General features: G+C 37.1%; 1 protein-coding gene across 2 annotated transcripts in view; it reads right to left on the reverse strand.

The window, feature by feature from the left end:
* The window catches only part of PCSK5 (proprotein convertase subtilisin/kexin type 5), a 267689-nt gene that overhangs the window by 137858 nt on the left and 113666 nt on the right, over positions 1 to 16165 (reverse strand). For both annotated transcript variants that reach the window (XM_076361658.1, XM_076361659.1), the window contains exon 8: positions 6877 to 7089. In XM_076361658.1, coding sequence (XP_076217773.1) covers positions 6877 to 7089 — 213 coding nt within the window. The remainder of the gene's footprint in view (positions 1 to 6876; positions 7090 to 16165) is intronic.

The following is a 16165-nucleotide window of genomic DNA, read 5'->3' on the forward strand; positions in this document are numbered from 1 at the left end:
CCCTTAGCAGAGAACATGCTCACTCTTCCTCTCCCAAACCTCTGCATCTCTTGCTATTTCATATTTCATGACGTGAGCTTTCTGAACTGATTGAACCATTTTTTATCTTCTGCTACAGTTCTTCAAGATATGTTGGTTTCTATGAACTTGTGTCCCCAGAAGTGACAAGGGTTTAATAAAAATTTACTGTTTCTTCTCACATCCTTTGTGTATCTGTATCTACCCAAAATTGAAGGTGCCACATTGTGCGTATCTTGATACCCTGGAAGAGTTTCTGAACAAGAGCACGTTTTTGTTTGTGTTTTAAGAACTGGCAGAACATGTTGGGTTTTTTGTGTTTTTGTTTCAAGTTCTGCTTAGAGCAGAAGCTAGTCAGCAAGGCAGAAATATATCTTAGAAGAGAAAGAAACTCAGCAGATGAATTGGCATTTTTTAGAAAACAAAGAAATAGGTGGAACAGTAAGTAAAGAGATTATTTTCAGAAGGTAAGTCATGTAATAGGTTTATGAATTATATTTATGAGGGACTTTCATATGTAAATTCCTTAGTGCTTTAAGAAATAATTTGAAAAAGGAATTAAAAGGAAACATGATGCATTTGTGCAACATGTTTGAAAAATGAAAGGCCCATATAGATAACTATATTAGGTGGTGCTTAACCTATCCTAGCTGCATGGTCTGGAGTGGGGAAGCTATCTTCCAGCATTGTCTTATAGTATTCAAAATAGCAGATAAGAGAATAATAGGAAAAAATACCTTGACAACTCTATATTATTAGCCAATACTTCTGCACGCACTCTGTTATGAGAGATAACCTCTATAAAGAAGTATATTTTTATGGTCTTTACCTACTGTTGATTTGCCTTTGTCACAGAGTGTGAGTTTCTATGCTTATACGTATGCCGAAACTTTGCAGCTGCTCTTGAAAACACCTATAAGTAATTCTAGTTCTTTTCTCTAATGGTCTATGTAAAAGGCATACATCTGGCTGCATCTGTGAAATGTTTGTACACTTTGAGCATGTTAATACATCCAAAGGTTGGAAACTCGGTCCAAAATGGGCTAACAGTTACTGCAATAAAATTTGGTACAGCATGAAGTCAAGCACACTTGGAGTACCTTCCCTGAGCAACAAGAAACTCATGCAAGATGGTAACATCAGTGTGTGTTTAACTGTAATCGTTAACTCAAATTATTTCAGGCCAGAATTTGCTTCCATTTACTTTAGTTCAAAGTCAGTAAAAAAACCTCCATATGGAAAACAGAGTTGTGTAGATGAAATTATGTTCTTAAGCTATCATTGCACAAGACTGAAAAAAACCTCCAGACTAGAAAACCTTCTAAAATTATATTACATCCTATATTTGTAACAAGCAATTATAAAAATGCATAGTAATGAAAAGAGGAAAAAAAAGTCTTTTGTGTAGTTATAAAAGTGTGGGTGCTTCTATTAGTCCATATTGAAATCAAAACATTTTTATAAGGATTTTTAGTCTACACAATGACTGCCTAACATTTGGTTACAGTTTTCTCACCTACCTTATAATACATTCTGCACATATTGTATAGAAAAACAGAAAAGAAAAAAAAGGATATTAAACTGAAGAACTGCAAGATAAATTTTGAAGGAACTGTAGAATATGACACTATAAAGTTGTAGCCATTTACTGTCCCTTAACTGTGGATAGGTATTTCTGTACTACACTACAGAATCTCACACGATATTGGAGTTTATTCTGAGTTACATGACAATAAATAAGAATGAGTTAATTTGATTTTGATTGTAAAATCCACTCCAAGTCACTTCTTCCTGATTTACTGCAGTAGTATTTTTTTTCCTATTTTGAATATAGGAGTCTCACTCTAACAAACCAAATCACCATATGCCTTGATCAAATATTGTTACTCTTTTCATGTCATGGCATGAAGTTGAGCCCTTCATAGCTAATTTGTATACTGCATATAAATTTATATGCATAAGAGAATTTGGAGAATTTAAATTTAATAATAAACTTCTATTCTTCTTCTATTGTTATTTTTCCCTTTACGCTTACTGCAAGGTCTAAGCTTTTTGTGGAAAGATATGAAGACAATCTCTGACTCAAAAGGAGCAGTAGTATAAGGAAAAATGTGATATATGATGCAGTGAAAAGGAAGTGTGGTACAACAATGAAAACAACTACACATCTTCTTTATTCTAGACTCTTTGGCATTTTATAGCAGTTGAAAAACTTTGTCCTCAAAATTTTCAGTTCTGTCTTTAGTTCAGTTCTTGGTTCAAACAAGACTTCTTTCCAAGGTAAATGAGGTTTGATAGGTCTTTAGGAGGATTGGATTTTGGTAGACAAGTTGGAGAAGAGAATAGCGATACTATCATTATTGCTCTCAAAATCAGGCTATGAGCAAAAGAGTCACACAGGTGAGAGCAATGCCCCTGTCTCCATGTGCGTGGGTGTTGAAAAGACTGCTTAATACTCAGTTTGGAAAGCTGGCTTCACAATTTCATGTCATTTCTCACCAAGCCGTAGCATAACAGAAGCATATAGTTGTTATTCCTTATGGGGATAACTGGTTTACACACAACACAAACAGAAAGCTATTGACTGCATCTACTGTACACTGTTCGGCTTTGTCACTGAAGGTGTCTGGAAGGGGAAGAGGCTTGCCCGGCTTTAAATGACAAGTACCAGTAGTAAAACACCCTCAGATAGGTTGTGTGTTTCAGAAGCCAATTGATAATAAAGTACAGTAAAAAGAGTCTTGGGGGGGAATATTTATGGTCTGATATTCAAGCACTTGAGATCAGTGAATCTTATGGCACGTACAACATCAAAGTTGCTTTGCACAAGAGTGCAAGGGTAAATTAAGTTCTGGTAAACAAAGGATCAACAGACTTGGGTTAATTCTTATGGCTCCTCAGTACGCTTATGCTTTTACCTTTCACTCTGCCAAATGATGCACTCTGTAGGAATAATCTAAAATTGGCATATGCAACTGGATTGCTCCCAAAAGAATGGAGGATCTGATTAGTAAAAGCAATCAGTGCTTACAGAATTGATGGATTTCAATTAAAAGTTGTTTTTACTTATCTCTGATAGCCTGTGTGAGATCTCCAATGGAGACTCCAAATTATGGTCATTTTTAAAGAGGCATATCTTTAAATCTTTTCAATAATGTTTATGTAAAACCTCTTCATTATTTCCCTGATTATGGGATAATGTATGTTCATTCTATATATAATAATTAATCTTTCATTTGTAAAGTATGCCTTTCAAAAATCTTACAATAAAATATGAAACTGCAAGTATCAGCACAATGCATAAATTCTAGAAGTGATGGGTACTATACTTCAGTAAACTAAAAAATTATCTATTCTTGTCATTCATAAGAAAGTCTCTAACAATAAAGGTGAGATCACCTCCAGGTGTTTTTGATTCTAGTGTAAGTCATAAGGGAGTGACATGTCAGAAATAAGCGATGGTCTTTTCTTGAAATAGTAATTCTGTAAAAGCAGAAAGTCCATGCTAATGGAAAAGAATGGAAGACAATGATCAAGAAAACTACAGCTATTAAAAAATCAGAGGAATACACAAAGATTAAATAAGCTAAGTAGAAAACTACAAATAAGGACTGAGAAACATACAGATATTTTAATAGATTTTAAAAAAAATGAGCAAGGATATACTGGTCAACAAAACAAGTGTTGACAGGTGCAAGAAGTAAATAAATAAATAAAAGTGAATAAAAAATGAAGTGGATAGCAATGAATAAAAATTAGAAGATAGAAGGTGCATAGAGATGGTAAGGAAAGACAAAGGTCAAATACAAGAATAGAATAAAGTATAAGGATGTTTTATTTTCAAATATATCAGAATCAAAAGAACCCCCAAAGCAATATTGTTTTAATTGTCCAGAAATAATAGAATAGTTAATAGCAGTGTATAGTAAACGGCAATTTCATGGAATGTTCCTTTTTGGAAAAAAAATCTAAATGAAGTTTTCAGAGCATACAAAGATGATAAATCATCTTCCTATTTATAGCTATTTTAAAGGGCAAGTTTAAATCGGAAAGTTTGGAAGCACCGAAGACTTTTACAAGACCTGGACAGGGAACATGTTAGACTATACTGTTGATTTTAGCAAGTCTTTGAACACTGGAGAAGTTCCAGAAGATCAAAAGAGAACCCGCACAGTGTTAATATTTTGAAAAGGTAAGCGGTATTGCCCTAATAATTTCATCTATTTGCCAAGTTTTTATCTAGTGTAAAACGGCTGATACAGGATCAAAACTAACTATTAATAAATTAATTAACTAGTAGTATATTTAATGGTGGATAACATAAGCTCCTGAAAAACAGAGCTTGCCAAAGCACTGCAGTATTTTTTTCTGGCCATCATTTTGGTTGAAAGTAGTATAGTCAGGATTCTACAAGACACATAATGTGATACTGCACATTAAAAAAAATTAAAAATTACTTACATTTAAGAGATTAAAAATGTACATGATACATAATACATAGATTTAAAATGGGATAATTATGATGTCTCAAAATGTAAGCATATGTAAGAAACCAGATGTATACTTAGAAGCAGAGAAATTATACATATGCTTATAGCACATATAAGAAATGAGCCTTGTTTCTAATCAGGCCTTCTACAATTTGGTTCTTGGCCTTAATATCACCTAAAGCTTTTATCAAAGACTTGGAAGAAAACACCAGCACCTTCTGATGAATGTTGCACTTGGAGAAACTTTGGAGAAAGAGAAAGTGATGATGAGGGCTGGTCTGGATTGAGTACTAAACCAGTACAGCTAGTGGCAAATGGTGCAATAAAGAGACCACAACTACACTCATATCTGTCCTTGGACCACCAACTCTGAAAAAGAGAAGCAGCAGCTCTGAAAGCAGGTTGGGCGTCACACAGTGATGAACACATTACATGACAGTGAAGCTAATAAGTCTCAGTCAGGTTTAATGTATAAAGAGAGGGAAACTGAACTGGCACGCACAGATACACATTTTCCTGTGCATTTGGCACTGACGCTGCTACTACCTGACTGGTATGTCCAGTTTGGGTGCTCAAAGCTCATAAAATGGGAGAGGGTTTGTAAGAAAACATGCCTTACACAGAATGAGGCAAGAAGCGTACCTTCATTTATCAAAAGAGATTAACTGATCAGGCTACATGGGTAGACAGAAAGATGTTAGGCAACTAGAGTCCTCTTCATACTAGCAATAAAATCTGTGACACAACCAAATGCCTATAAATTGAAGCTAGAGGAGCTCAGACAGCAAACGAGAATTTTTTAATGGCAATGGGTAATTAAAACCACTTGCCTTAAATTTAAGTGGATTTTCTGTCACTGGAAACTTTGAAAGCAAGATTGATTGTATTTATAAAAACTATTGTCGAGTTGACAGCAACTGCTGGATTTGAAGGACTCAGGAAAATCCTACAGACTCAGCTAAGCAAGAGGTCAGGCTGGGGAACCACAATCGCCTCTGCTCACCTCATATTGTATTAGTCTTACTTAAACATGAAGAAGTTAGTGAAGGTCTTTTAAAGGACAGTACAGGGAATTTAATCACAGAAGTGAGGACTGCTAGGAGAGGGAGTAATTTCTTTTCTTTATTATTATTTATCAGGGAGAACAAGAAACATGCCAGGAAGAGAGATAAGGTTTCAGTGGAGAGAAGCAAGTTCAGAACAGAAAAATTACTGGAATGAAGAAGTACCTCAGAACAAATTTAAAACAAAAATTAGATCATCTGAAAATAAAGGAGGATCCAAGAAGGGATGGCCAGCATCCCAGAATCCTGAAAGACAAGGCAGACACTATTAAAAAAACATAGCTGCAAGAATTTTTAACTCCTCACCGTTACCAAGAGGGGTATCTACTAAGGACCAGAAAGAAGGTAATGTTAGATGGGTGCTTAAGAAAACATCTGAGGGGAAAAAAACCCAAAATCTCTAAATTTTCTGATCAGGAAGAAATTAAGACCTCTAAGTTATACACTAGAATAAATAAGCTGGGAACAGTACAATATTAACAAACCTGATTAATCCTAGTACAAGGGTTTAAAAGGTTAAAAGGAGTAGTATATTGAATATTGAAAACTATATTGAACGCACTCAATTTGAAAAAGCAGATATAGTGTACAAACACTAATGGTATCAATAGATTATCAAACAGAATTAAAACAATTTGTCGGTTTCCAGCCAAGATGAGAACATAATGGAAAATGGATGCTGGCTGTTTAGGAATGAGATGAGGAACAATATAGGAAAGATGAGCACTGAGCTTAATCTTGCTTACAATAGATCAGCTAGCCAGAATAGGCAGTAATATGAGTAATAACTGACCATCACTGAATGTAAAAGAGGAATGATGCTGGATTGAAATAAATCTGAGAAAATAGAGAGGTACCTAGAAAAACTGCTAATATCATACGTGTAAAATATGAAAACTATTGATAACTGGATTAAAAACAAACGGAGGATCACTTAGGCCTAGTGATGGACTACAAGATACTGGTAATGAAAGAAATCTGTTTCGGTGGCAGTGGCAACAGGATGTCTGAAAGCATTACTCAGAGATGGCAGCAACTAGGTGAGTGGAAAAACCTGCTGTAAGCTGGGTATACCTGCACTGCACTGGGCTGCAACATGCAGAGATACCCATGCTGGTTTCAAACAGCAGTATGGTGACTCCAACCGAGTAACACACTGGGTCTAAATGAACTTGCCTACATATGATTTTTTTCTAAAGCAGTCCATTAATTAGTATAAATGGGCTCTCTCTCTCTCCCTCCCCCCAAAGTCACTGTGCAAAATACAAACCCATATACATAAAAAAAAAAATTAAAAACCATACTATTTTCCTGTCGTAGGATTCCCCGCTGCTGTATGTTGTAGCTAGTGTGGATGCACATTCTTCCAGATACCACGGCTTCTTCCCACTTTCAGCTGTGCTGCTTATGGAGATAGTGTAGATGCTATTGGTGTAGCCATCACAGGAGCAGTGGTCTCGACTTCTTCCACCATTTCCAGATGCCCAAACAAAGACTGAACCTAAGCCTCTTCGTCCCTGTTTGGAAAGAGCACAAAAGATTTGATTAATAATTCTTTTCCCCGTCACCTGCTTAACAAACAGGTCTTTTCCCCCCAAAAGACATCTGATGAGAGAAAGACAATAAAAGAAACTAGCTGACTGAGAAGAATCTAAAATGAAAACAGGATTTAGCAGAGTTCAGAATCAGACATCAGAAAAATTCAGAAAATGAGTGGTATCAACACAGCTTTAGAAACAACTTTTATACAGTGTCTGTTTGTTGCTCTGCATCTATGCTGTCCAGCCGTACCAAGAAAGAGGTGCTGAAGACTCAGAGGAAGCACTAAAACATCATACTGAAACAGAAAAGAAACAGCATACTTGAAACTAAAACCCTTTGTAACACATGATACCTTTCATTTATTAGGACGCTCCCAGCTGTTTCTTCTTGGGTTGCCTGGTGGCACCAGGTATTGTTTGGGTAGCATTATATACTGTGAACTAGAGCATCATTGTTTCACAGACTCTATAAATCACAGAGTCACAGAATACCTGAGGTGGGAAGGGACCTCAGGTCATCTAGTCCAACCCATCTAGTCCATTATGAGTGCTAAATGCACAGCACAGTATATAAACAAAAATGGACAAAAATAAAATTCTTCTAAATCTATTCTAATGAAGCACTAAAGCATTAGTTCAGCACGATATTTTAAATATATGACTAGTTAGGCAAGTTCATAATTTCAAATGAGGACTTAAAAATAGGTAACCTCACCTCGACATTTTCTTAATACACCAAAGTTATATAGTGTCCAAATGAATCAAAACATTTTTGGTGGTGCTAGTACCCTTACATAGGCATTGATATGAAAAGTGAAGATGATCAGTAACCTGTGTTGCTGATATACGGGAATTGAGAATTACCAATAAATGAGTAATTGGGCTTTTCCTGATTTATATTTACATATTTCATGCAGATTCATGCAACTGTATGATCTGCATTATTATCAGCACTCACTACCTGGAAGCACTTTACCATTCAGATAGAAAGGTTCACCAAAGGACTAAACTTGTCTTTGATTAAGCTAAATTGTGTCACCTTTTCCTACAGGACATTATCTCAAAGCATGGGACATCCCTCTCAGTTATAATTATGCTGACAGTCTCATTTATACCTCATTTGCTTGCAACTCATCATGTAGTATCTACCTGGTTTTTGGGTAGGCCCACCCCTCTGTATAATAAATTAATGTTATAAGGCATAAACCACCACTTCCTGTGCATGAATTAATTGCTTGGCCATGGGGGGATTTTGTTTGTTTGTTTGTTTGTTTTTCCTAAACAGAGTGCAATTGTGTACCACAAACAACATAAAGACAGCTGTTGGACGTCTACCAGGTCAACCTTAAACAATTAGCAATTCAAAGATTCATTTAATCCAGATGCTCAGAGGGGTTTCACTAGGGCTTTTTGTGCTGAGCACAACTGAACATCAATGTAAGACAGAAAACCCTCACAGTTCACAATCCAGGCTTGAGTTCTCAAACATCGATGAATTTCATTTTGTGAGTTTAATGAAAGTATACTACCTGGAGAAACTCTTCTCTCCAGCAAAATAAGTTAAATATCAAATTCTCCTGGCTAGTGTTTACATAAGGTTATGTCTCTAAAATGCAGCTTCTCATTAAAAAAACATTTTAAGCAGAGAAAAAAATCCCAGGGTGCCAAGTTAAATGTATTATGAAATCCACAGTCTCCAGACAAGATCAGTCTGATCAGCTGGGAAGTGTAACTATTTCAAATTCTTTTCACTTCCGTTAGTTGGTCTTAGTTACTACACTAACAAAAAGATGCAAAATAGCAACATTTTTTGTTGTTTTAAGACAACCTTTATGAAGTGTTACAGCTTTCCTTCCCTACATTATGAACTCTTGCCAAATCAAAACCCCCTTTCCATTTGGGATTCTTGTTCTGCCTGCTTTTCTCAGCCAGCAGGGTCTGATTCAGAGCCTCCCAAAGCCAGTGGGATGTGTTTTGCAACTTCATGGGCTGGAACTGGTTTACGAACCACTTCTCTTTCATTCTACCATCTAGTCATCTCCCTTTGCATCTCTTCACTTCTTACCCCTCCATTCTGAAAACATCTGATGAGACAGACAAAAGGAAGGGTAAATGGAAAGATTATTTCATGCATATTCACTGATTTATTACTCAGCAGCTCAGGGAGCCAGAAATTAGGGCCCTCTGTCTGTCTGTGGGGAATGGGATGGAGGATTATGCTAAAGATATGCTGGTTCTCTACTTTTTAATGTGCTCCTGCTTGATTTTTACTGTTTTTGTTTTGGTTTCATCCCATCATCTCTTGCAATTAGATCATGCTTCCCAGCACTATTCTGTTATGGTCATTGGTCATTTCAGTGGTCATTTTTTGCTTGTCTGTCAATTCTGACATTTGTTTCAGAGTCATGTACAGATTCCTGTCTGGTCCTACATTGCCCTTAAAAACCAACTTCTCTCTTCTACATACACACACACACCAACAATGTTAATATATGTATAGGCAGGCAGAATACACAGAAAAACACATATCATACAGACACACTTCTACATCCAGAACATGTCAAAATATTCCACCAAAACCTTTTTTTGATGAATTTTCACAAGTATCTGCTATCTGAAGAATTTTGCATTTTTCTTCTTCACATGTGTTTCTCAAGAGCACAGTGTTATGTAACTACATTTGGCCAATTCAATACCCCATGGGAAATTCAGAGTAACCCACCAGTACAACCAAGAGAGAAGAAATGAGAATTCAGGGTAATCAAACCACAGATCCAAGGAGGAGAAAAATGCAATCTAAATGTTTTAATATTTTGTCTAAAAGTCTCTTTCACTTAAAAAAAAAAAAGTTTTGTAAAAAGAAATTCTCAAAAACATAGGCATACAAGAAAATATCCTATCAATAACAGTCCACCTATCATTTTTCTGCTGTCATCATCAGCAGGTTTTGTCTGCAAACAGCAGCATAACATGATTTGTCCCACTCATGCAACAAAAACCTTTTCACAGAAGGGCAGGGCTGTACTTTGTGTAAATTTTGCAGGACCAACCCTTGAATTATTAGCTTCTCTGCACAGAGAATGTGTCTATATTTCTTTAGATGCATACTTATGCTGCTGTACTAATAATGAAAAATGAGCTGCAGAAACAGATACGTGAATACATTTTGGGGCACAAAATGTAGTCCTGATGAAAACATGCCAATGGATGTTAGAAATTCTGTATTGCAGTGTTTAAAAATAATAAACACCAATTTAGATTTTAATAGTAATGACAGGGCTTTAAAAATAACAGCCATTTGCACCCAAATTTACCTTTCCATGCTAATTTTTTTGTAAACAAATAATAACAAAAATTTCTTCAAAACTAATATCTCCTGCAAATATATAAAGCATCGACATCTCTGTTATCACAATAAAAAAATTAAGTACCAGGTGCACTGACTAAAGGAAAAGAGTATTTTCTAATACATACAAAGAAAGAATTCCCATTCCTCTAACGCATTGCAATACTGCACATTTAACAACTCAGCATTTCACAGAAAACAACAGCATTATCTTCAGTCTAGAAAACATGCTAAAGATCTTGTTCCTAGAAGCTATTTGGCAAAGCAAACGGCAGCCTTAAAAAAACAAAAAATAAGCAAACCCCCAAACTAAATTCAACCTGACTAAAATAATGTGTCAAGTAAATAAGTTCTGGTTTACATTTACTGCCTATTGTTAAACTACCATTTGGTTTCCTCTTTCTCCCTGTTTCCAAACACCCTGCTTTAATTCAATAGACCCAGTCATGCTCAGGAAATTATAAACTTGCTAGTAACTATACCAAACAAGTAATTAGAGCAACAGCATCAGCTGTCCTACTGTATGTGAATGCCATTCCCAATTGGTTTCCTTTAAATACATAAAGTTAAATAACATTTGGACCGTGTTACAAAGTTAAGATAAACACACATGCAAGGCACTCTGTAGCTTTGACTGTTTGTCTAAATCTATCATCTGTCATCTGCCAGATGCCCAAGGGTGTCAAGATGAAAAGTCAAGCCTTGAGCTGCCAAAGGAGCCATGTGTCATTTATTACTCAAAAGCAAAGGTGCATTTACAAACCATATGGGTACAACTTGAGCAAAACTAAAAGAGTTAGTGAGCTATAGCAGAGGCATAGACCAGGGTGGAACGGGTGTGCAGCAAAGTATGCTCAGTGCTTGTCCCATGATGTTAAAAATGCATTACCTCTCCCTCTAGGCACAGTGTTGTTTCTGCTCTTCCATTTGCAATGATAGCTACTGACTCCCTCATACAAACTCAGCAAGGTGTCCATAACTGCACTTGTGCTTGTCAGTGCACACGTCAGACCATTATGAAAAGTTCTCCTTTTGTTTTGCCTACTTTCTTAAATTGCATAAAATGTCAGATAATTAAAAAAAATAACCAAGTGTTCCATTGTGGAAAAGAAAAAGTCTTTCATTGACAACTAAGACTTGCTATTGACCTAGTCACAGTCCAATTTTCTAGCACATTTTCTGGGCAAAGCCAATGTGCTCAACACACAGCTGACCTTGAATGAAACAGACTCAGGTCATTGACAAAAAAGGCCCCAAGGCAGAAATGGCACCTGTAAAAGCATGGCACAAGAATCTTGGGGCATTCCCACTTTTTTTCTGCTAGTGCCTCCTTTTCCTTGGTCAGCAAGTTACAAGCAGGGTAAGTGATATGAAAGCTCTTTTTTTTCCAGTTCAACAGCACGGAAGGGTTAGTCTGCCAAGAACCAGAGCCAGTATGGACATGCTCGTAATGACATCTGCAGAATTTCCTAACACTATTAAAAGAACATCCCCCGCTCCAAGTGCGTGCGTGCGTGTGTGTGTGTGTGTGTGTGTACATATAAACCATATCTTTATGAGTGAATGCCTTAGCGGTACTGGCAGGAACCATTATAAGGTAGAGGTCTTCACACACGCATCTAAGACAACCAGCAGCCCCACATACTTTCAAGTTGCTTCCAGCACACTTCCATCTAATAAAAACAGTTTCCATCCACAAGATGTAGTCTGAGCCAGTGGAGCAAGATTTATTCACACTATTTTACAAAGTTTAGACTGTACATTCATTCACTGCTTTACAAGTCAAGCAGTCTTAATCCAGCCTGTGAATCCTGATGTTTTCCTGCCCAGGAATCGAATGCCCCAATAACCCTCCCTGCCTGTGGGGTGAGTTGCTGCCGCTATAGAAGTGATCAAATTTATCAAGGGACAGGGAAGTAAATGTGGAGGAGCAGGAAAGGCAGAGGACAGAACCACTGACCTGGAGTAGTTGGAGGTACAGGGGTGCAGCCAGGGAGAGGTAATTTGGCACCAATATGCTAGAAATCCCACACTCATGAGCAGAAAAAAAATGATGAAAATATAAAATGGAAAGAGAAGGTGGGACACTCTATCCACACCTAGAGCCTAAACATTTAATTTCCTCTATTCTCCCCAATACTGTTCCAAAATTACTTAATGCTTCCAAGAACGAAAACTACTGCCGGGAAGTGAAATTGATCCTGATGTGGAAGCTGGAAAAAATAGCCCATGGTATGACCTCTTCCTTAAAACCTAATTCCTAAAGAGGAAATGTTCATAACTGAATGTGCAGAGCAGAGGTCAGCACTCCGGAGACCTAAAAAAACTATTATGCAGGCATGATTTTGAGTGCAGCACAGTACAGCCACTGTAGGGTCAGGCACCAAGGATCACAGCATCCTGAGAGATGAACCTGTGAGAGGCAGCATCTCCTTGCTTCCAGCTTCCACAGATTTTTGTGCTCCCTGGGAGCTGGACGCCACTGCCCTGTGTAGAGGCACAGTGCTGCCAATCTGCTGACTGGCAGCATTTTGCTTTTGAAAAGCAGCATCTCCCAGCTCCTGCTGAGTTTCTACCAGTCCACTTAACCTCTAATCTGGGAATGAAAAATAGTCTGGCACACCACCCTTAAAAGACTTTTCTGTAGACTGCTCAACACTCTCATTTGAAAGCAGGCCTCTCTCCAAAACAGATAATGGTAAGCTGAGAGTCCAAGCCAGCAATTCTGAAGTGCTATCAGAAGGTAGCCAAACATTATTTTTTATTAAAACAGCCTCCTTGGGTATTAAAAGCAAAAATTCATGAACAAATGGAGAAATTTCTGAGGCCATTAATTCTATTGAGGTACCCATGCTCTCAGAAAAATTCACATTTGTGCATCAATTCATTAAAAATGTGCACCTATGATATCTATGAAGAAATAAGTAATAACAGGTGTACATAAAGACACATGTTTGAGGGACTGTCTAAAAATTAAATCCTGTGTTTTTATATTAGCAGCCATGTTTTTACTCTTAGGCAAACTAGGAAGTCAAGAAAATATTTCCTAGTGCTGGAACGGGCATACGCACAATACATATACAATGCAAAAATCTGTCACTACTTACAAAAAGCAACGATTACCTTATATCGTTGAAAAGGCAAGTTGTTGCTAATAAAGTTAAACTTTTTGGCTACTTCTGAACCAGCTTCTTAGTTAAGAAAAGGAAAGACAAAATAATTAATCATGACAAAAAGAAGGAAAAATCTATTTTATTAGCTCATAGGATATGATACTTTTAAAATACTGAAGCGTGAAAATACTTTCACATGTGCATAAAAAAAATAACATATTGAATAACCGCAAGCACCCATGCATTAACACAATAATTATTGGGATATATCAGTGGAACATTTCAACATGCATCCTTGCATGTGGTGTATTTTTTATTTTACTCTTCACTAGAACAACAGCTTAAACAGCTCCAAGATATTCCCCACAGAGCTATAATTAGTGCTTAAAGTGCAACCAAAAGAAGTGTTGGCTGAAACCTGAAATCTGAACCTGTGGAATGCTGGAATGAATTTCTCATTTTCCTAAACAAAATAGAGTCAGCTTCAGGGCTGCATGAATCGCAGTTCTGGTTCAGGCTATCTCTCCATATTATTATTACTATTGTTGTTGTTGTCTATATCGTTACGGGGATAAAGCAAGCTGCATATTGTAAACACCTGTGATAAAACAAGAGCTGGGTTTTCCAAAATTTCTCTTGCACAGAGAGTCTCTAGTTAATGATAGGTGAAATTGTCTCTGCATGCAAAGCCAAAGTAAACAGGCAGTGCACAAGAAAGATATCTGTGTTAGGACTGGATACAGGATGGACTTCACACACTAACACCCATTCTATGGAGCGGGTTCAGGCAGTTCTTGTCACCTTTACGCTACCATCTGATTAAACACTCTAGAGAGGAGTCCATGGCCACCAGATTCACATAGTTGTTGTTTCACTACTTACGTCAGACTCTTCCTTATTGAAAACTTCACATTTTGAGATGTCTGTCGAACTTCTGAGGTTCAACAAAGAACCTCAAATTTTCTGCAAATTTAGCTCTTTTCAGTAGATGAGCAGGAAAATAAGGCTGCTCCGCTTCTACCTGTGCAGAGTGAGGACTGCGATAATCGCTTTGTGTGTTTTATCTCCCATGGCATTTGTTTAGGAGGAAACAACGCACTTAGGCTGTGTGCAAAATCATTGCCCTCACAGTTTTGTGCCTTATACTTATGTTAAATTCTATGCACAGAAAACTTTTGACGCCAAACTTCCAGCAACTAGCCTTTCACAAATCTGTTTTTTCCCACAGGACACACAGAAATACATAGATTCTGCTATTGTTCAAGTATATGAGTAAAGTGGATATGTGATTTGCCCATACAAAGTAACCAGATTCGTGTTTCAAAAATGCACTGTCTGAAATGTATATACTGAAGTGTATGGAAAGAGATCCATTTGCCAAAGAGACTTTTCAGTATTGGCTTTCCAAATTAAGATTTACCCCACAACAAGAATGGTGTGGGGTTTTACGTTCAAATATATCACCTGTTTCAGGCTGGGCACCCAAAACCAGAGGCCACTTTTGACAACAACTCCAAAAGCAGTAATGCTATTCTGGCTTGTTACAACAGTTTCCATATATGTGTGAGATGGGATGAGGTAACTAAACAGTTCTGGTTTCCAGTACACTTTGTGACATTGTAAGGAAACTGGACATTTTGAGGTATATTTTCCTGTAACTCTCATTCCAAATTTTCCTGCCTTTCAGGTTTTGTATATTCCACTGAATGTAATGTAAGACCATTTCTGGTATATTATTTCTTTTTCTGCATTTTTTTTTGTACTACAAGTTGACTGTCTGTGAAAAATCTCACTTTTCACAGAAAGCAATAGAGACACATTTTAAGGTTAGATTTGTTTATATATTTCCAAAAGAAAATAAAGTGCAGAGTATCAAAGTTCATCCAGGTATCACTAAGCCTAAACTCTGTTTCATTTACTGGAGGGCAATATCCCTAATTCTACTTCGGCTGAATGCTGAAAGTTGCTAACTATGTGCAAATTGTAGAGCGAAGAATTATTGTTAGCTTAATGATGTGTTAAGGTTGTCACCTAACCTGATTTTTGCTGGGCAATCTCAGTCTGGAGAAAACTAAATCATATCAAGTATAAATCACATTTGTAAAGCCATTAAGGCATCCCGAGATATGTATATCAGCCAAATGCAAGGTAGTAAGACCTAGAAATTAAGCTTGTTGGTAAAACATATAGGAAGGTGGGCAAACTCTTGGAAAGCAGTGACTCTGAAGGGAGTTTAGGGTCGTGGCAGATAACCAACCAGCAATGAGCTGCCCTAAAATTTAGTCTGCTCCTTGGATCGGTAAGCAGGGTGAATATGAACATCTGCAGGGAATAGGGAAACATACTATGCGTGCATAGAGAAGGCTACAACTTCCATACCTCATTCTGGTATCCACACTTGAAAAAATAATGCCGGGAAACAGAAAGTGTTTCAGAAAGAACTACAGGAATGAACTGTGGTTTGGAAATTCTGACTAACAGAAGGAAACTGAATATACAAAACATTACTGTTAAGGCTGTAGAACAGATTTTGAAGGACAGTAAGAGGCACCAGCATTAATGGAAACAGGCTAAAATGCAACACGCACTTTAG

This window comes from Aptenodytes patagonicus, chromosome Z (genome assembly GCF_965638725.1).
Source record: "Aptenodytes patagonicus chromosome Z, bAptPat1.pri.cur, whole genome shotgun sequence".
NCBI classification, from domain to species: domain Eukaryota; kingdom Metazoa; phylum Chordata; class Aves; order Sphenisciformes; family Spheniscidae; genus Aptenodytes; species Aptenodytes patagonicus.